This window comes from Phalacrocorax carbo, chromosome 5, assembly GCF_963921805.1.
Source record: "Phalacrocorax carbo chromosome 5, bPhaCar2.1, whole genome shotgun sequence".
In the NCBI taxonomy this organism is placed as follows: domain Eukaryota; kingdom Metazoa; phylum Chordata; class Aves; order Suliformes; family Phalacrocoracidae; genus Phalacrocorax; species Phalacrocorax carbo.
This window is the reverse complement of record NC_087517.1, coordinates 55,532,094-55,555,124: the sequence shown is the minus strand read 5'-3', so window position 1 is coordinate 55,555,124 and position 23,031 is coordinate 55,532,094. Positions and strand designations below refer to the sequence as shown.

Genomic DNA, 23,031 nt, shown 5'->3' with positions numbered 1-23,031 from the left:
CTTAGGATCACAGGATAATTCAGGTTTCATGGGACCTCAGGAGGTTTCTAGTCCAACCTCCTACTCAGAGCCAAGTCAGCTATGAGATCTGACCACATTGCTTGGGCTTTATCCAGATGAGTCTTTTCCAACCTGTAGTAACGGAAATGGTACAACCTCCATGGGCAGCCTGTTCCACTGATGATTGTCCTCATGGGAAAAGGTTTTCCTTATAGGAAGTCTGAACCTCACATTTTAATTTGTATCCTTTATTTCTCATCCTCCTGGCCAATTCCATCTTCTTGATGAACCTCATTGTAGGTACTGGCAGGCTGCTACTATGTGCCCTTGAAACCTTCTCTTCTCCATGCTGAATAACCCTAGTAATATCTTAATTGTGATATTTTCATCTATCAGTTTCAGTTAACAGTAAACAAGGTACTGAGAGAGTTACCCCCTCAAAAAACCCCAAAGCTTTCAGCTCTTAAAACAAATACGTGGTCTTCAAAGAAACTCTAATCATCTCATGGAAGTGGACTTTTGAACTTCGATTTTTTTGAAGTTCCATTTTCTGTAAGTATTTACTCAGAACAACCCCTCTTATGCTTCCAACATCACCAATACAACTCAAGGGCAGAACAAATCTACAATTTAAGGATGAACAGGTTGGTTTTGGCCACTATTTCAAAATAAAGCCAGTTCAGAAGAGAGGGCAAACATGGAAGTTTCCCTCCTGAGTGGCAAATCAATTTAATAAATTTGGGCAACCAAACAGAAAGCTAGAGCAGAAAATGCTATGCTGTCTTCATACACAGCAGCTACAGCAACATTAAAATATACTGGGTTGGGTCATAATATTACTGTTAAAGTTCGCTCTTCTCTAAGGAGCTATGTGCTATTGCTCTGCAAACCTTCACAAGAATAAATTATGCTTTCCAAGCATTAAAGACACATTAACATGAGATAGGTCATGGGAAATTTAAACTTCAAATACTTACTGAATCCAATAGATCAGAGACCAAATCAATATTAGAACAAAGAAGAGGGTTACATTAACTAAAATAAAGCGCTCTGAAATTAAGTAATTTTTCAGTCACTATGATAACACACATTCCAGTGGCTTAGATATCTATGAAAGAGTCATTTAGACACAATTTCACTTTTAGTCATTTACTGGAACACATAACCCTCTGGCTCAATTCAAGAAGATTTCTCAAATCCAATTTAAAAAAAAAAAAAAATCTATGTCAGCCTGAGTAGCCACTATTAACCTACACCACACCACATGAAGTGTAAGCTGCAACAAGACACACACAGCAATACACCAGCACATTTTAAAACAGTCTTCATTTTTTTGTGCTCTTCAATTACATAAAAACTCCTTGACATGCGTTTACTTCTCTCACCATTTTATTGACCGTATTATTAGCCAATTTATTCACTTGTCCCTAAAAGACAAAGCCAGTATGCTTCTTCTTGCTCATAAGTAAATGTTTATTTCCTTAAAAACATTTATATTGAGCTAAAATCTGTTACACTTAATCATCTTCAGCTTTACCTTACTTTTCAAATCAATAGGCTTAATCGAGCATACTCTGCATAGCTGAATGTAAAACTGGATGTTTGTCAAATGACAACTAGATTATTGTCATCCAAAAACATTTCAGAAACTCAGTTGAAGCTACAGCAGTATTGTGAAGCTGAATAAAAACAAGAGGTTTCTTTTTAGTAGACAACATAAGGCTGTGAACTTGCTATTTCACTTTGGTATTAGAACCTGAAGTTTCAGGTTTTCAATTTTTTTTTAAAACAAGATTTCAAGATGTATTTTAAGACAAAATTATCACAAGACTTTTAAGAAAAGCTTGTCTTAACACACATACTCAGCCTCTCATAGATGATCATTATCGTCACTACCTTAAATGAATCTCAGATATATATCTTTTGTATTATTAGTTTATGACAGCCACCACAAACTGAGCAATCATATGGCTTTACAACATGGTGGACAACCCCACTGGATATTGTAAAGCTCTGCTGACTTAAGTGTGCCTCTCTACATCAACACTGGACTGGACCCAGAATCTCCTGCTGCATTTCAGATCTCCAGCCAAGAGTATTGTAGAGCTGTGTTGTCTGCAAACAAATATGAAAGGATTCTAATATAGGAGATTTACTATGAAGAGTTATACTACACATAAGGAAAGAACCAGCAAGCATTCCTACCCCTTTTATTCTACTCTCTCAGTAACCTAAGCATTGCTGCTTGCTTCTATTTAACCATGTGAGTTTTATCCCATTTTCTTTTGTCAGCTGTTTTCTTAAGATATGCTTTGAGCTATGCCACTGTTCCAAGACAGCTCACCTGCAAAGATCGTTTAAAAATCCCTACCTACTGGGACGTGACTCAGGGCAGAAGGCAGGTGCATAATGTTTTCTGATTTTAGCATGGCAATGAGACAAGAGCAGCAGTATGAACACCAAATTCTTTGCAACTTCTAGATGGAGAGATGCAGTTGGGCTTACTGCATGCTTGGCTAATAAAATAATTTTGTATAGTCAAAGACAACTGGTGCATTCCTCTGCTCTCCCAGGATTGTGCAGTTTGCCTTGCTATGATTGGCAATGTACTGGTCCTCTATTCTTCACACATCTCCATCCAGTAATGCCAGGCTTGAAGTGCCTTACAAAGAAAGACAAGAGAGAAACATATGGGTATTATTCTACATGTAGCAGAGCTTATGCTTTGAGAAAGAGGTGCAGAATGCAACTATTGACCACCAAGTCTTTCATTCATTTCAGCAACTCTGGTAGCAGAATCTGCCTGAGGGGAGCGGGGAAAATGTGTTTCTACATTGCCAGAGGAAGGAAAAGATTATTTAAAGATCAGGCAGGTCAGCTCAAACTCAGCTGAAAAGTTTGACACTGATCCAGGGGAAATAAAGTACTACTGCATCTCACCTTGAGGTATTGCCCTTAGCTGAAAAAAGGATGAATAAAAAGCCATACCTTCAGGTTTCTGCAGTATAGAAGTTACTTCTCTCCAAAAGCAGGAGGATGTATAGTATACAGAAAAAAGTGTCCTTGAGACTGGCAGGCCTGAATGCTATCCCCTGGAAGGTCCAAGCAAACTGTAGACCTTAAACACTTTTCAAATGCCAAGGAGACCTGCTTACAGCCACTTGAACAATCCTTTTCAACAAAGTTTGAAGACAGTCTTCTCTCTGAGAAATGATACACCAAAGTACCCAAAATTTTATGACCAAACACACATTTTAAAAAAGGTAACAAAGCTGTTTCTGTAGACCATCTCTTACAGGTGCAGGTCTAGCACTATGATAAATGTGAACAGTGTGACAGACTTGTTTAGGTGTGCAGCGCTGGCTTCCCAGAAGCCACACCAGATGGCTCTCAGCAGGTCTACAGAAGAACAACTCTCTTGGGCAAGAAAGCAAGAGAAATAAACTGGGGGAAGAAAAAACACAGAGGCAAAATACCTCACGAGGATGCTTCAGCTAAGGCATGTGAAATGATTGTGGACCTGCATGAAAGATTTTGTTACATAAATTACAAGTGAAAGCAAATTGCTTGAACTGTTGAGAGGTGCAACACAGACAAATGTAACAACCGTGGGTTTTCGAATATCAGCTCTCTACAAAGTATTCTTCAATTATACCTAGGTTATCTAAATTACATATAACACAAGCACAAAACCTGTATCTTTACTGCTTCTGACATCTGTCTTACCATGAATTTAATGAAAAATTACTAAGTGAATTAAAATAGACTCATTGAAGAGCAAAGCTACAATTCATAGATTCATTTTTGTTAGCTCAAACATAAAACTAATTTAGCATCACCATTCCAAGTGTTTTAATGTTTTTGATTCATTTTCTCCCTGAATATCAGCCAACATATAGTATTGAATACAAAAGAAAATAAGAAAGGTAGATCGAATCCAAGCATAACTATTATTTGGTATATTATACATTTCTCCCAATAAATGTACAAGCACACAATTGCATCACAATGAATCACATTTATCTAACATGAATAAAACAATTTCAGAATTTAGTCCTGATTTCTAAAACTATCAAAATTGAGCACTTAGCCCCGTAATAACAAAAGAGAAAACAAAATCTGTGTCTTTCAGTCATAGGACTCAAAGAGAAAGCATGTGAAGTCTCACTGAATGGGAAGAGATGTTTCAGAAGCATGTTACCTGTTGCCAGAAAGATAATAAGCAGCAGCATAATCTGAAATCCCTGTAGTAACACAGGTATCTAAAAGAAGATGGCAGTAAGTAAACTGTAAGGGGGAGAGTACAGGCAAAAAGTTGAAGTTGAAAGAGCAACCTGGAACATACATTTAATTTCAGCAGTGGTACATCAGTAGTCCCTCACGTACTTAGCATTACTAAATTAAGTCCTCAGATAAAATTACTTTATTAGGATTCTCTGGCATGGCACGCTGAGTGTGAACTCAACATAAGTAAATAAACCCTCTTTTCTCACTGGCTTTCTGCCAATCTGACCACAAACAGGGGACTCATGCAAAACCAGCCATCCTTGAGAACCCTGAATACTGTCAGTCTTAGTGCACTCCTAACTCATTTGGCCACAAGACATTGCAGATGTCTCCATGTACCACGCAGAAAAGCAAAACAGGATATTATACTGTCCTCATTTGTTCAAGAGGCAGGGGTGGGACACATTATCTCTCACACATCAATGACATTAAATTCACATAATACCCTATTTCATATTTCTGAACAGCTTCTCAGTTAAGCTAAAACAATTGTATATTAAGATTATTAAATAGCATCATTGTAATTCACAAATAAAATCTTAATCTTTTTAAGTAAAAAGACATGAGCATTTTGCTTTTCATGTATTTCAGACTTGCTGTGGCAAGGAAAACCAGAGACAGCAAATTAATCCTGTAAGACTTAATGTAAACTGCTGAACCAAAAGAGTCTTCTGTTACTCTGCTCCAAGTGTTCTCTCATTTTCCAAAGCTGCAAATCTCAACATTATGTTCTGTTTAGGAGATTTCAGTCTATCATCTAAACTGAACACAAAACTCCTCCATGGAAAGTTTTATGCCATACTGGTTCCCTAAGCACACTGGTTCCCTAAAGTGGCAAGATGTAGGAGGTGGCATTTTCAGAACCATACCTCTAAGGAACTATCAAATTTTTTTCTCCCCAAAAATGAAATAAATAATTTTCTTTATAAGGTTTTAATTTGCTTTTTCTATGATAAAAAAACAACTGTGCAAGGCATCAACTGGAGCACAGGTCTTAGCAATCTCTGCTGGTATCTGATTACATGCAATATCCACTGAATTTATAGAGACCTCAGCAATCAGCTGCCAGGAGACTGAGAATAAACCCTTAGGCAGGATTTAAAACAGGAGACAGTGTATCATTTTTGTCCTCACAGGATCAGGTGCACCATTTTTACTTTTTCTTATCCTTCATCCTCCTCCTTTCACGAACAAGTTCCATTAGTTGAATTCTGGGACAAAGGCACAGGCTATATTAGACCACGTAAAAAACAGTTCAGAGGTAGCTTCTGCCCTTGACAACTTCAGTTTAAACTAGAGGCAAGGCAGGCAACAGGCAAAGGAGATGAGCCATGAGGTGGGAGGGCAAACAGGTACCCATTGTTTAGCAGGCTCCCAGTAAACCAGCCTTTGAAACTTGCTGCATGCCATAGTATAGCAACAACTTCAAGCATTACAGCAGAAACATGAGTTTCTCCCTTTTCCGAGTCTTTCATTAAATAGTAGCTCTACAATAACTTACAACATAAGCGCAAAGGCCAGAAACACTGGCAGGGCTCACAACTTAAATGTCTCACTGATAAGTGAAAGCTGGAAACATCAGACAAATGGAAACAAACACCAAATCCAAAATCCTTAAATTAAAAGCAGGGAGAAGCAGTCTGTGCACTGGCCAGAACACCACTGCCTCGGTGAGTTTATGGCCCCACAGTGCTAAATGAGTTTGAAAGGACCAATGGAAGAAATCAACAAACAGGTAGAGTTGGATCCACTAAGATCTCTCCCATCTCATTCATCTGTAGTACACTACACTGTAGCCCAGCATATTTTCCAGCTACATAATGCATACTACTAATTAGGGAGTAACTTTGCAGAAGTAACGCTCTTAAGAAAAAGCGACAGAAAAACAATGAGCTAATGAAGTCACTTCTACTAATACAAAAAAGTAAACAATTAAAGAGAGAGTTCCAGCAAATTCCTATGAGGGTAACTTAAATGACATATTTCTCCTTGACTACCGGGAGTTTTGGGGAGGTTTTAGGGTTATTTTTGAGATTCCACTGCTAGAGAACCTGTTATAAAAATTCAGCAACACAACAGAAAAAGGAAACATAAGTAGCATTTACACCAGCAGTTTCTTGACCTAAAGTTCTGGGGTCAGCCAGGTAAAAGAGAATTAATCTAACCCCAAATCATCATTTTTGCATTATTTTTCCATCCATAAATGGAGCTACAGATGAAATTTCTTTGCAGAGAACACTGTAAATTGATAGCTTTGTTCCAGTTCACTACAGTTTCTTATTGATTTTCTCTCATTTTAGCCTGCATTGATTTGTTAATCCCTTCTCTGTAACAGTTCTGATGACAAATTGAGAATGAAAAATTGCATGCTTTAGGGCCTTTTCCACCAACCTCTTGCTTCAAACCATATTTTCACCTGGATCTGGAACATGCACATGCACATACCCTGGGTTAGGTCTAACTCACCTCAAATTTGGATGGATACTTTTTACACTGAAAATTTCTGTTTTGGCTCCTCATGGATGAACAATGCAACTGAAGCAACTGCAGTGAGGCAGCACTGGATTTCTGCACTAGCAGTCGCCACCTTCCAAGGTTGCTGCTCACGGAGGCTTTGTCTTAACACCAAGTACATTTTTTAAGCAATTTTGCAGCACTCCCCATGGTTGATTAGCCGGTGTTAACTGCATCATGCATGGGAATGGCACTAGCAAATGTTCATGGCATTTGTCGGTGCAAAGAAACTTCAGAGCAGCAATGACCTGGATCCGAAGTTGTCTCTGAGCTTGGAGTGACTTGCAGTCATGGTGCAGTTATTAGAACAATCCATGCAGACAGATGGGACCCAGTCAACATTTTTAATATAAAGAATCCAGTATGAGCACATGCAGGTCAGAGTTACAAACAAGATGACTTTGTCATTTTGCCACTAATAGGCTCATTAAATACAGCTGCCGATTTGGTCTCATTGTTAGGGCTACACTACTGAGAGCTCACGCTTGTCTGCACAACCCATGGCTACTGCTACAAGTAGTTTTAGTCTCCTTCTATTTCCCCAATACCTCCAAGTGAGGTATTAATTTGGAATTCTAACTGCAACAGGCTATCAAATGGAAAATGAATTTATGAATTATGAAGATTAAGTCTTCACCCACACTCACATTTATAACACCTCAGTCACCACATGCTGGGTGGGCCTCTGACTCCTGACTTCATCCTATGTCAGTCCTCTCCTGCTTCACCCAAACTGTAAGCAAATCAACCCTTTGTCATCTCCCATACAGTTTACAAAGCAGCCCGACCCCTGGCTGCCACTTCAGTGCTACAGTACAACCCCAGCAGAGAAATTTTGGTCATTTTAAACCAACCCTCATCTGCAGAAGCGACAATCAGGAAAACCTCTAGTTTGTGCTCATGCAGCATATTCTCTGGCATGCAAAGGCAGTGCGGGAGTTTTCCTTTGTCATTGATTTGTTGCGAATTTGATTTCCCACCTCCCTTTCTGCAATGCCAGTGCAGAGAAATTGGTATGGGTGCTGGGAACAAATATAATCTCCTCTTTGCTTTCCAGAAATTACACACCTAGAGTTGGTGTGCTAGGCTGTGCTGGAGAAGGAGCCTTCCTTTGCTTTCCTCTTCTCCTCCCAAGAAGAGGAGGAAAGCAAAGCTCCCCATCCTCTACCCTAGTGTTAAATAGCTGAACTTCACCAAATCATTTACAATAGAATTGCAACTAGGTTACAGTTTTCATTCAGCAGGCTAATATTTCCAGAGTATCCTCTGTTGCCTAACACACTGGTATTCCTAACTTCCAGAAATTACTTTGCTATGAGTGTTAAATATATCTACCCAGGCCATAAGATATTCTTTACAAACCATAGTTGTGTCTTAATGGGATAAGAAAGCACAGAACAAGTGGGATAGCTACCTAGCCAAAGTGTTGCATTTAAATTTCAGTAGTTTGTTACTGTTCTCCATTTCCTGCTAGGAGAACGACAAGGAGAACCGACCGACCCAAGAACTAAATCCCATTTCATTTCCTGTGGTAACTCTAAACTCCTCTCAATCTTCTTGCAGTCTTGCCAAGATTAGTGTTATTCTCCTACACAAAGCATGCAGATCACACAAACACACCTAATCTACAGACTTTGTATTTCATATGCAGACTGCAGTTTCTTTCAATACATCCAGTTTGGGTTTTATTCCCCCTAATGATAATTTCAACAATTTGCCTCTATCTTCATTCTTAAGTGCAACTTCTCATTTGCCCACTTCTCCATGGCCTTTATTTTCCTTTAATCTCACTTAAAATTAATTGATAAGCCAAGAATTTGATTTCCACTCTTGCAGGAATATTAGAAGGGATCAACAATGCTATTTTTCAGACAACACAGACCAAGACCAACTAGTAAAAGACACCAATTCATGACAAAAAAAAAAAAAAAAAACACACACACCACTGCACTACCTGCTTACCAATTGAGAAACTCCACATCACTTCAATTTAAGAACAACGATAATTAAGTGGTCCAGAATGGCCTCACAAGACCCTCAGTAAGAGATGAGCTGGCCTTTACCTCTCCTTCTATGAGGGTCTCTCCTCATGAAGAAACACTAGATGGACAGATCTAACAGCATTAAATAAACATCCAGGGAAAGCAACACCCACTAACTGAAATATAACACAAGTAGTAATCTGACCTGGAGCATGCAAATATCAACTAACTTTCCCTTCTAGTGATATCACAAGAGAGAAAGCTTAATGAGTAAAGGGCTGGAGTGGAATGTGTAGCACCTGGGTTCTCTTCTCAGCTTTCCAGCTGACTTGTTGCACCTGAATTCATGTCATTTCTCTGTTTCCACTCCCATCCCCTGCTTGTCTTCATTATCAGCTATAAGTATTGCGAAGTAAGAACAAATTTTTCCTATGAATTTTTCCAGGACCCACATCTGTTTCTGTGGCACAGGTAGGAGTATTGAGCAAAGCTGGCAAATCAAAAGAAAAAGGAACAGAGTTTACTGAAACTTTGTTTTTCACGACACCACTGCCATTGAACTACATCCTTGGATTACCTAAAAGTTATTGAGTATGGAAAACTAGACAGACTTCTTTGCATTTACCTCCTTCCCTAAGACCCAGAGTGGTTTTTTTAAGCAGCTTATTGGATCGGTTACTACACATATATTCTCAAACTCTGAGCAGTAAAATCTGGTTTAGGAAAGTTCAATTTGTTGTTACTCTCCCACAAAAATAGCAAACTTCTTGTTTTGACCCTTCAAAATAAAGAACATAGCCACAAATATTTACCATACTCAAATAACAGAGTATACAAACACCATGCACACAGCACAGAGATTACGTCTATGTAACACTATCAGGTTATTTAATAAAGTCTCAACTACAGCCTTACTTACAAAGATGCCTCTAACAATTTTCCCTGATAAGTCAAAAAATACAAAAACAGTTGCCATTTTTTGTAAATCAAAAGATTCTATTTTCAGTATTTTTGTGTCTATACATTAACATAATAACAATGCTTATACATTAACCTATCAGTCATATAATAATCAACCAATAATTATCATCATAGCAGAATCTTAGAGTTTTCTTGTAGGTAGATGCTTAATATTTTGCAATATGAACAGGGAAAAAGGGAAAAACAAAGAATATACCAAAACCAAAGCTATCTTTCAAATCCTTAAACAAAAATGACATATTACTGCAACTGCCACTGAAGAGAGTGGCAATAAAATTTGACTGCAAAGGGCCATGAGAATGTGTGTATCCATGATGGCATTCCCTGAAGAAAGGAACAATACAGCTGATCCAAACCAATCTGTATTGCTCAAATGTACACACACTGGGATGAATGTACACACTGGAATTATGGACCGCAGTAGGATCAGGATAAACATAGCAGGTACGGGTTGACACAAGTCCATCCGTTATTTTCATTCCCCGATACAATTAGCCCCTACATCTACCATCAAGATTTGGTTTGGGTGACGGTAAAGCTGAGGAGGGAATTAAGCCCAAGAAAACACATACCTGAAAGTGACAGTGTGGCACAGATTTTTTTTTTTATTATTTAACTGAAATTTCAGATCTCCCTCCTCAGAAAGCTGTAATTTAGCATAGCTTGCTTTAATTAGAGAAAGGATATGATGAAAACATGGCTCCATGTGATCAGTGCTGCAGAGCCAAGATGACTGTAGCCCTTCCTTCCTTCCATCCAGTTTAGCAAGAAACATTCAGCACTGCACAATGACTTCTCACTTGTTTATTGCTGCAGCAAATGTTTGCTGCAACGTGAATGACATGCTGAACATACCACAAACAGTAAAATGATAGCTATTAAACCCCAAAATATCAAACAGACTGGAAAAGCATTTTGACAAGGAGGAAATGTTAAACCAGGTCTTTGAAGCATTTGCTAAATGCAGAGGCTCATCATATTTCAGGCCATTTGTATTTAATTGTCCTTTCATCTGAAGAGCGGTGGATATGAATGCACATCAGGCAGATGAGTCAGATGTTCTGAAGAGGTCCAATCAAGGACGTCCCACAACACAAGAGCACTGCATGCATAATGTCTCACACAACTGACTTCGCCACAGCCTGAAGTTTCTTTTCAGTGCCTCATCCTATTCCATGGTAGTTATGCACCAAAGCACTGAGAAGAAAATAATAAATAGACCTGCAGTCGCATAACTCAAGGAGTTTAAACATATGAGACTCCAGGAACCTGATGTCCGCATACTCTTTTAAAGCTGCCAGGAAGACATACTCAAATTAGTAGACAATTACCTAAAACTCAGGCTTTTGTTCCATTTTTTCAGTTGAAGGAAAAGAGTGTTCATATTTCTCAAGGTCAATGCTTCCAAATGAGTGTCAGATGAAGTAAATTTCACAATGGAATAGGTCACTCCCACCACTTCAAAAATCAGATTTTGGAGTGGTAGAGAGACACAGACAATGTGTCCATTTCAGCACAAAGAAAGCAGAATCCCAGGTCTTTAGTAGAGAAAGCAGGTAAGCCATGGGCATGGAGACAAGGAGCAGTATAGGAGGTTAAAACTACTGCGCTGTCCTTGAGGTAAACTGATATGCCTTTTATACTGTCCTCTAATCCTTAGATTAGTTTCTCCATTTTGGTTTTAACAATATTAACTGAAGTGCAAAGGCAATCAGCAGACCACAACTTTGTCAAGAATTCAGCTGAATTATTAAAAGTGATTTAAAAAACAGACCTTGGATAAAAATCATTAGCCGTAATCCTCAACTGCTAAACTGACTCTCTGCACTAAACATGCAAATTGGAATTGTTGGTTCAAGGTAAACATGGAAAAGAACTCATCCTCTCTGAATTCCTTTTACTTCAGCTCTCAGATCAAACCTTGTCTCCATACAACAACAAATGGAAAAAGAAATAGCTTGTGTGCAAATGAAAACCAGCTCACATTCTACATAGCCTACATACTGCAATTTAATGCATTTTTAAGTATAAATTCTAGTTCTGGCATTATTTTGTAATCTGGAAGTGAAGCAATTTAGGCTCTTGTTATCTGCTTTTTCCTTTTCTCATCAACACAGGTCCTCTTAGGGTGTAAATGATGCTAGCTCTTGATCAGGCTCTTCTTAAATCATCTTCATGCTGTTAGCATTGCAAAGAATGATGCCTGCTCCAGAACCTTAATCACTCAAATTAAGTCTCTCAGGTCTATAACGAGGAACAGTGCTGAGGGCAGCAGAAGATGAGATTGTTTTAATCTCCCTTTTCAAGGAATACATCTGAATGCATCCCTTTCCTTCACCTTCAGGGATCACTCATCCTGCCAAGCGTAAGTTCCCCTGTGCAAAAGCTATGGCTGTCTTGGCTTTGCATTGTGCAAGGAACAACAGAACTACATACCTGAAGCATTGCCCAAAGTGCAAATGAAGAACAACACGGAACATTAAACAATGGTGTCCTCTATAGATATCTAGTGACAAAAGCAGAAATACCCATCTCAAAAAGAATAAGAAAGCTGTCTGAGACTCAGTGGAGTCAACGCTGACTAAACAAATTATTCATCACTGCAGCATCCTGGGCTCTGAAGCTCTACTTCACATCTGTGAGTGCACACATTCACAGAACACAAGTGGTGGGAAAGGGCAGAGGCTGACTCTTCTAACCAAAGTTTCATCATGGGAGACTACCAGGAGGCAGAGATGCAGTACATACAATGCAGCTGAAGCTGTCAACCTGTACTTACTCTTTGCATTTTGACTGCCAGCTACCCCACAGGGAGACACATACCTTTTGGCTTGTTATCTGCCCAGATGGGACCTGCATATTGCCTGCCAACAGGCCAATTGCCATATGATGCCTCTCAGCCACTAAAAAGCCAAAAAAAATGGTTTGTAGGCAGTACAGGTTGCATGTTGTGACAGACTACAGCAAACAACTTGAGTAAAGTCTTCTTTCTGACCATCTTTATACTTGAAGATAAATCATTTTGTATCAAGTTAGCCATATGAAGAGAAAGCCTCCAATACCACTCAAGGGTGTTATAAGGTAGAGAAATATTTCAGAAGCTGCAGCATTATAATCAGCTGGAGAACAGCCATTGACTAAACCGTTACAGAGGGCATCAGACAAAAGTTGCACTGCAGCTGGGCAGGGTCCCAGCTCATCTGCTAGGATGTGTTGCAGGTGTGACTATCTCCTGCACCCACAGATATTTCAGAGAACTTTTCATCTTCTGCTAATGGTAACTCTGGTTCCACCAAGGGGAAAAAAAAAAAAAATCAGTCTCTGAATGCAAAAGCCTTTTAAGAAATTTGAAATAATTGAATCTTATTAACTTCTGAGCTTACACGAAAAGCAGTGAGGGCTTGTGCTACAGCATTTGAAAAGGTTCTATTCAGAATTTGTTCTGATTATTTAAATGCACAAAAAAAAAAACAAAAACCAAATAAACAAACAAGAAAACCCACACAACCACAAAATACCAACAACCTGAGTAGAAAATGGTAATTTTCTTCCTTACCTGAGATGCTCCGTTTAGGCAAGGCACTGAAATAGGGATGTTGCACAACTCCAAGTGTTCAGATGCTATGCACTCCTCTTGCCCATCAGGAACCACTGCACGCCTTCCAAGTTGCCCATAGTCTGCCCTGCCCCAGGTGAATACCCTGCCATTTTCTAAACACAAAACACATTTCAAGATTACTTATTCACTATGTTCCTGGAACATCTGGATACCAATTCAAAACTAGAACAACACTTCTTAATGCATCTTATCCAAAGCTTCAAAAACCTAGTGAAAACTTCTGGGACCATATGAAAAAATATTAAAACTAGCTAAAGACATATTATGATGTACTCCTGTGCAGTTACTCAAACTACATTAACTTGTTTTCTAGCAGAATAACATCTGTAGGGTGGCCTGGGCTATAAACGAAACTATGTCAGTAAAGTTGCATAACCTGGACATTCTGCATACAATATATACACTTTGGTTATACAAAGGACATACTTTTAGCCTAACAGAAACACGCACAAAACAGCTTATTCTGAAATATAAATTATTCTTCTCTATTCCCAATCTTTGCCTTAAAGACATCCATCACATGTCCTCTATTTAATATACATTTTATGTTTTCCAGATAGAAGTTACCTTCTGTCACAACTTCTGTTAGCAGAGTAACAGCCCTCAGGACAGCTGTGGTTAGTCAGGATCACCACCACAGCTGTCATTAAGCATTGGAAATGAACCCGTTTGTTTTCACAGGAATCACACATTGGCCAAGGAAAGATAACTTTAAATGAAGTCAGCACTATATGGATTGCCCTTCTCTCCACATACTGTACCAAGTTTCCTTGCTGCAGGACCAACCCTCAAAAGTCCATTCTCCAGTATGGATAACATCCATAAAGCAATTCTTTTTGCCTTCAATTCCCAATATTTAAAAAAAAAATAAATAAATTAAAAGAACCCAACCACCACACAAAATAAAACATAATCATACTAAGTGACAGCTTTATTTTCTTAAAGAAGCAACTAGATCTCTGCAAGTCATGAAAAGCTATCCTGTCTGTTCTTCCAGTTAAAAAAAAGTTATATACACACAGCATAAACAGTATGTTCTCAACTTGGTTTTGACTAGAAGCAGCAATCCACATTCTAGCCAGAAGGAAGCCTAAAATGACCTTGAGTTACGTACACACTTCAGTCAAGCCTCAAACTCCTCTCCAGAATTGAACTCAACTTATGAAAGTCATAAGCCAAATGATGTGGATTTAAGGAAAATATTACTAAGTCAAGCAAGTCAGCTTCAACACACATGCTTCTCTCCTTGTCAGTCAGTACAGACATACCCCACAGAGGGGTCAGGAGCAGGGCGCACCGGTCACACTGCCCAAAGATGACAGTTGAGGGTTTTCTTAACACATTGCATAACACAAACCTTCAGAAACCTGAACACCTCCCTTTTCCTTTGGGTGCTGTTGAACTGTCTTGAAGGGGACACAGGTGGGCACTGATGGTTTGTGGCATTTAAGCTAAGGTATCTTGTAAATAAACTGGAAACCTCTAACTTCACATATTTAAACAGACAACGAGTATATGTATTTTCTTTGGAATTCTACTAGCAGTAGTATCTTTTACTCCGAACTTTGCAACAGTTTTTCAGATGCATTCTCTCAGTTCACTGATAATGGTTCCTCTGAAATAATTAAGTGATAAAATTAGTTGTCCTTTTCTCTCAAGGGCATAAATATTTTCTTCCTTTGGAGCTTTCTAGCAGTTCAGGGAAAAGTTGAAACCAGTCACATATTGCTTTCAATACAAGTGAGGTTTTCAATATAGTAGCTTCATTTCTTGGGGTTAAAGCATTAAAACAAGTTTCATTAAGACAACTACCAGTATACCTTACAGAGATTAGGAAAACAGTTTGCAGTTTAAAAAACATGCTTGCTCTGCGGTAATATATCTACTTTGTAATTTATATAGATCTATGCTAAAAACATCTGCAGCTACAAAAATGTTGCAAGAAGTCTCCTACATCAGTATGTCACACAGCAAATTTAAATGTAGACTAAGCTTCAGGCTTTTACGTCAGACCAGGTTACTGCACTTATCCAGAACCCTATTAGTGGACTAGAAAAGGACAAACAGGCTGCTCTATTTTGTATCAGCTACAGGAACTGAAGCTGAGTTTTATGAAAATCAAAGTGAGAAGGAATTTCTGTAACATCCAGTTAGATCATGAATATACCACATGTTCTCAAGTACTACCGAGACATTGCTGTATTGATCCCAAGGACCATAGTTTAACTAAAGCATTTCAACTCTCAGAAGCCAAAAGCATCAAGTGCCACAGGCAAAAATGTCAGCAATCCACAAGGTCTTTGGCAAGCAGGGTATTTGATAATACAGACCCAGATCCTCATACACAGTCTATAGCACTATCCTGTATACAGGGGCGGGGCAGCAGAGGTTCCTCTCAACTCTGACTTTTGAAGAAAAAAAAAATTCTTTCCTCAACCAAAACTGATGCCCTGTCTGGACCCAGATGTGGACAAGAAACACTAGCCACTCATATACGAAAAATGATCCTTTGCGTCATCACATCAGGGTACCGCTCCACCTTGTCTCAAGTCTTGTCTGCTGCTGGCATCTGGATTCAGATGAAAGCAGTCTGAAATCCCAGCACACACCTGACCAGTTACTCACTGAGAAAATAAATTTTCATGCCCTGCCAATGATCAGCAGAAACCAGGGAGCAGCTGACACAATCACCATCTTGATGACGAGCTGCTAGAGCAAGTTCTGTGCAAAACAAGCAATTCTGTTCCCCTCTGCCAAGGGCCTATGAAAGGCAGAGAAAAGTGCAGTGGTCTACAGTTTCCCCGACTGCAAGATCAGAGCAAAACACCAGAACCAACTAATCTGAAGTCAAACTAAACTGCATACGTAATTTCCCCTTATGAATGAAGGGCTACTGAGTCCATCGTTTGCCCCAAGCTACTGCCTCCCTGTTTAACTGTTTTTACTTTTCAGAAATCATCCCTCTCTTCAACAGGATTAATTTGTCTAACTACAGTTGCCATCAGCTACGTATTGTCTTTATCAACAACTGGAGAAACCCCTTCTCCCCACTATCTAGCATCTTTTACACGTGCCAGGATCTATACACGTTTGGTCTTTTTTTCTACCACACCGTGGATATTGGTGTCCTTAAGGTTCACTCTGCAAGTCTGTTATTGGATCAATTTTTGAGGCCCTACGTTGAAATTTCAACAGTAACACCAAACTGAAATGGAAGTAGTAGAACTGGAAACAGTATGATGCCAGTGGTTTTATTCGGCCTTTAAAAGGCTTTGAAGTATGCTCATCTCTATTTTAGCTATTTTTTTCAGTATATTCAGTGGAACTGAAGAATTCAAGCATATTTGAAGGATTTAAGCCAGACAGCAAACACCTTCCATCTACAGATTCAATTTTCTTTCACTGGGCAAGAAAGCACAGGGTTACTTCCACATTCAAAACCAAACAGAGCCTTTAGGAGAACATAAACTGTTTCTGTTTACAAACAGAAATAATTGTGATTGACTTTTTCCCTTTTCCCACTATAAGGGAAACAAGTTTCAGGTGGTTATTAGTAGGCAAACATGGAGAACATCCATTATAAAAAAATTAAAGCCAGATAAATTAATTGTTTTGCTTTTAGGAAGAACTTCTTGAATGCCCAAAGATTAGGTAAGGAACCCGTTCCTTCTCAGTGCTCATCAACTCAGTTCTCACTTCTAATCGGCAGAAATTCTCTCCCTAGACTTGGTCCTGTTTGGTGAGCATTCCCCTTCCCATGCTCAGTCTCCTACTAATGGTCAATCATTCCTAATTTTCAGCCAAGCACATCTGCCTATAGATGTAATTTTTTTAAAAAGGATTTATCTTTTCTGTAAGACAACCTAACAGAAGCTGATTTAGAAGTGACTTCTCTATGAAATTATATTTTCAGCAAATTAAAAAAAAAAAAAAATCAGCCTCAAGTGGAAATTTCAGGCTGAGGCAAACACCAACGCATGGAAAATTCCAACCAAAAAGGTTAAAGTCTCATCAAAATCCTAAGCAAAAGAAAGCACTGAGTTATGACAGAAAGTGTTAAGCAATTGTAATGAGAGGTATTGCTACTGTGCTGCTTATAATATAGATGGTATTTTAAAATGTTCTAAGAATATTTGAGAAAAAGCCATTAGTCATACAGAGTAAGGAGGTTGCAGGATGAATTACTTAAGAATGAAAGGTGATATAACAAGGAGTGTTGGTCTAATATTAGAATAGAACAGATTTTAACCAGAAGTCAGGAAAACATACACAGTGATGAGTCAACTGGACTGAGTACGTCAACCGTGGAAGTGGCTGAGGCATCAGAAAATGAGATATTTCACACCAGACTATATACAATAGGAGGGCAGAAAAGCAGGAGTTATTCCTACAACTTGTGTGAAAGAAACATACAACATTGGAAACCTTTTCCAGTTCTTCTAAGATACTAACAATTCTTCTTAAGACCTTCATCTTGCCATGTTCTGAGCACAGAGGCACCAATTCCAAAAGGCACTTCAACTCAGCTGTGAACATCCACATTGTCCCAGATGACTTCATTGCAACTGTTCTTTTTTTCCAGAAGGCAAATGCTATATCAAATAAACACCAGAGGGTTCAATACCATTTGGAATTGACAAGCAATAGAGTTCATGTATCCTGTGTCATTCCAGCGTACAATTTGAATGAAACAGAGTACAGAAGTTCAGAAAGCTAAAAGAAAAGGACAGAGGTCAGAAGATTTTTAAGAAAAACTTCCCAACAGCCCCTTAAGCAAATAGTACATACAACAGTATGATACATCATTTGAGGTTCTATGTGGTCATACAGATCAATTTCCTCCTGCTCTTTGAACTGTAAACACAGCAGTCTGCATCAGTATACATACAGCAGCAAATCATCTGAAATACATGCTCATGACCCTCACAGAATACGGATGAGGGTATGTGCATATTCAAGTACTTGCAGCACTACACTAGTACTCCACTATCAGAAAGGCTCCTCTGCATTTTCTTCACGTCATCCTTCTTACGCTACCACAAAGCATAGACAGTTGAGAATGGCCTGCAAATTACAAGTTCACAACCTTCGGAGTATTGCAAACCCAGCAAGATTGCATAAAGCACTTCTAGTTGCTTCTTGCCTGATACTAGCTCTTACTGTGCTACTTTATGGTGCTGCTGAGGCTATAGAGCATGTCATTTTCCCTTTCAGCAGTTCCTTAATCAACCTACTCAGCCACAAAGTATTTGGAGTTAGCAATAAAAACACACATTTTAGTTTTAAACAGGTTGGTGTCTCAGTAAAATACAACAGACAAACAGGAACATAAAAATTTACTTATTTTCACTAAATTCAGATTCATCTTTATATCAATTTTCCTGTTTTAAGATATCATGATTGCACTAGCATTATCTCCTTGAAGTCTCTATTCAGTATCCAGGCAAGCTTTGAACTATCTTTTCATACACACTAGATGAAAAAGTTCATCCAGGCTATCTCAATTCACGGATGCAGTAGCAATTACTTTTCAAATGAACTCTGGATATTCACACTGAATGCTTAATCTCATTCAGACTTGAAATAGTAAGTTCTAGATAAGATTCCTAATGCTTCCTTTCACATGAAAATTCACAGGAGCAGGTATTAAAAAATGACATTAGGAGGCTGCCTCTGTCCCACAACAGGCAAACCAACCCTCTCCCACATCTACAAAAATATCCGCTGTCCTTCCGTACAATCACTAACGTCCTTCAACCATTCTGAGAAACTTCCTCATGTACCTAGAAAGAGTTTCTGTGCAGGACAACCTTACAGAAAAACATTCATCCATCCATCCCTGATTTCTTCTTGGCTGAAGACAGCTTTAATTCAGTAGCTGGAAATCTGGCATCACTACCACACCTACAGTTTGCGTACCTAATACACCAATACCTGTGCATGGATCATCTGCTCTGACAAAGGTTTACATGGCCCCTTCATCCTCTTACGTGGGAGTTCCGTGTACTAGAGCTGCCCACATCTCTTAACACGTCTTCTTTCTATGACCTCCTTACAGGTTTCTGCATCTTTATGTAGTAGGTCATGCTCCTGAATTTTTTTTCATATTAATTTATAATAGCTATTAAAAATGTATCACTAAAACACAAATCTATGCATAGCATTGAGGTCATGCCTCTTCAGGAAAATTCAGGCAAAATGGCAAAAGCATTTCAGGGATGTCAGCAATAGAAAATCAGAGGTCATTTCAGTTGCCTTTTTCAACCTTCTGCAGCCACAGGTTGCAACACAGATCTAGTTCAGAATAGTCCACCAAGTATCTACTCAAACACACTGCAATTCACAAGGGTTTCCAAGCACCCTATAAATAGGTTTAAACCTGCAACAAAAGGCCACAATTGCCACAGGAAGAGAACCATAAGGGCATCACCAGTCCTCCTGCAATAGCTATGGATATGTCAGTGAAAACTCCTATACTCAAGTGGGCCAAAGATTTGTGCCATTCTGAGCTACATCAGATGTCCCCAAATCTGGTGACCAATGTAACCACAAATGTGTGGGCAAGACAAACCACTGAAACACCTAAGGGATTTCACACCACTAGAATCGATGGTTCATTTATAATCCAGCAAACAACTGGCTTCTCACTGTGATCCGTTGGGGGGGGGGAATAGAAAGAGGGAGAGAGAGATTTAAGAAATCAACATAGAAGATTTAAGAAAGAGAGAGATCAACCAACCAAATCAACCAACCAGGCATTAACGTAAACAGATACAGTGTAAGGGACCATCATCCAGTCACCTTTCAGAGCCTCCTGGAGATATCAAAACATTAAACATCCAATGACTCATGATAATGCTACATTGCATTACAGAAAATACTCAGCTAGGCAGGTGAAGCTATGAGGATGTCGGAGGCTCTCCAAGAGAAGACACCAGGACTGTGACAGCCTTTTAGCACAGACTAAAAGGTTCAAAGCACAGACTGAGAACTCCTTAGGCAAGAGTTTACACCAAGACAGCTTGAGAAATTTTGGACCCAAATAGTTGTTCTCACCCCTAGGCCACCAGCCTTCGTTGTGCTTGAACTATTTGTGACAACGAAGGTAAACCAAGCCAAGGAATCGATCTGGCTGAAAAATAGCCTTGGGAAATGGGAGCTTGGCAACAGCAAATATTGCTAAAGGCAGTGCTGTACTAAGTCAATTTAATATTCTGTATGATAGGCTAGGGATAACTTGCAATTTCACAGGATGTGAGTTTATCATGCACTTTACCAACAGATCTATCTTTTTCAGGACTGTTGACACCATTAAACACCTAAACAGCTTTGACACTCATTCATTAAAAACAGTTAGTTTTTCTTTTTTACTTCATAGTTACACCAAGTTGTGTCTCAAAATGGGTAACTTTCAGTTGATAGGATTATTCACATGCTTAATAGCATGCTTCACTCCTTTGAAAAACTGGACAAAAATAAGTCTTGAATATGGCAAATTCCAAGGCTCTCCAGATATCTTGGAAGTCGTGCCTCTGGCTTTGGGTGTTAGATGGGATAAAGGCTGTCTTGTTTTTAAGGAGAGGCTGGAAACATTAAGTACCATACAAAGCTCTCAATAAACTGACAGAAAAATTTAAAAGTTTAAGAAGTTAAATGCTTGTAAAGTTGTATTCATACTGCTGATATCAAACAGATATATGATCTTGGTTCAAAAAAGAAAATGTGGGGGGAAGGACATAAAGTCCATGCAATCACAAAACAAAGCTGGGGAAGGGGGATGGGGGCAGTGGGAGATGTTAAAGTACCTATCACACTTCGCATTCATCCTGCAAGATGAGAAAATTCCCTTCTCATTTCTCTCCGCTCATGATTAGAGAGTCATGACTGCCTCACCAGCTGTGCCTCTGGCTCATTTTAAATTCAAACTACGATACATATCTCACTTTTAGACTTTTAATAGCAACGCCTTAAAATGCAGATTGCTGGCTAAATTTAGTTACATGATTAAAAACAAATCTAACTCATCTCTACCCAGCAAACAGAACTGCTGCATTCAAGGTTCAATAGAGGACTTAACTCTTCATCTAAAAACAAATTCCTAACAAAAAGAAGGGGGAAAAAAGAAAAATCAAAGCACAATTTAGTGATGCCTCTAAAAAGCAGGATGCATAAAACATTAACCAGCTATAGAAAACTATCTGTAAATGCATCATAGTACGCCATAGGGTTTTTGTTCTGTACTTCTGCAAATAAATTCTGCACTATGCTACTACAGCAGTATGAGTCATACACTTTTACTGACATTCTATATTTATATCTCCATGTCCTTCTGTACTGTTATATACTTTTTTCCATATAGGCCTCCCTAACTGGGAATTTCCTTTCTTCTGCAGTTCAGCATCTCCTCCCCTAACATCCTCCAGAAAACTGAATAGATGCTTCTTTCTAAGCACTTATTCAATTCTTCCTGGACACCATTTTGAAAAATCAATACCTTCGAACTACTATAACACAAGGCCTATGCTTTTATTTGTTCACAATTATTTTCTTGTGTCTTATTTCTTTATTTACTTCCTTTGTCTGTAAATGGACTGCTCAGGCATTTACCCCCTTCAAGGCAAGGCCCAGGTCTTCACAGAATCACAGAATGGTAGGGGTTGGAAGGGACCTCTGGAGATCATCTTGCCCAACCCCCCTGCTTGAGCAGGCACACCTTGAGCAGGGGGGACAGGAACGCATCGAGGCAGGTTTTGAACGTCTCCAGGGAAGCAGGCTCCACAACCTCTCTGGGCAGCCTCTGCCACTGCTCTGGCACCCTCACAGGAAAGAAGATTTTCATCATATTGAGGTGGAACTTCCTGTGTTCCAACTTGTGCCCATTGTCCCTTGTCCTGTCGTTGGGCACTATTGAAAAGAGCCTAGTCCCATCATCCTGACACCCTCTGTTTAGGTATTTATAGGTATTGATAAGATCCCGCCTCAGTCTTTGCTTGTCCAGGCTGAACAAACCCAAGTCTCTCAGCTTTCCCTCACAAGAGAGATGCTCCAGTCCCCTGATCATCTTGGTAGCTCTCCACTGGACTTGCTCAAGGAGTTCCACATCCTTCTTAAACTCAGGGGGCCCAAAACTGGACACAGTACTCCAAACATGGTCTCGACAGGGCAGGGTAGAGGGGGAGGATAACCTCTCTTGATCTGCTGGCCACACTCCTTTTAATGCAGCCCAGGACACCGTTGGCCTTCTTGGGCACAAGGGCACACTGCTGGCTCATGGTCAGCTTGTTGTCCACCAGCACTCCCAGGTCCTTCTCAACAGAGCCACTTTCCAGTAGTTCAGCCCCCAGCCTGTGCTGGTGCATGGGGTTGTTCCTTCCCCAGGTGCAGGACCTTGCACTTGCTCTTGTTGAATTTCATCAGGTTCCCCTCAGCCCAGCTCTCCAGCTTTCCAGCCTGTCCAGGTCTTGCTGGATGGCAGCACAGCCTTCCGGTGTATCAGCCACTCCTCCCGGCTTGGTATCATCAGCGAACTTGCTGAGGTTACACTCTGTCCCATCATCCAGGTCTTTGATGAATATGTTGAACAGGACTGGACCCAGCACAGACACCTGGGGAACACCACTGGTGACAGGCCTCCATCCAGACTCTGCT

At 39.5% G+C, this 23,031-nt stretch overlaps 1 protein-coding gene across 8 annotated transcripts in view; it reads right to left on the bottom strand.

Moving 5' to 3' along the window:
* SERGEF (secretion regulating guanine nucleotide exchange factor) overlaps positions 1 to 23,031 on the bottom strand; it is a 165,574-nt gene that overhangs the window by 115,086 nt on the left and 27,457 nt on the right. For 6 of the 8 annotated variants that reach the window (XM_064452593.1, XM_064452594.1, XM_064452595.1 and 3 more), the window contains one exon: positions 13,321 to 13,475. In XM_064452593.1, the coding sequence (XP_064308663.1) occupies positions 13,321 to 13,475 (155 nt within the window). Of the gene's footprint in view, positions 1 to 1,854; positions 2,663 to 10,553; positions 10,962 to 12,587; positions 12,668 to 13,320; positions 13,476 to 23,031 lie in introns of those variants that run through there. The other 2 variants (XM_064452599.1, XM_064452600.1) reach the window with 2 other exon arrangements.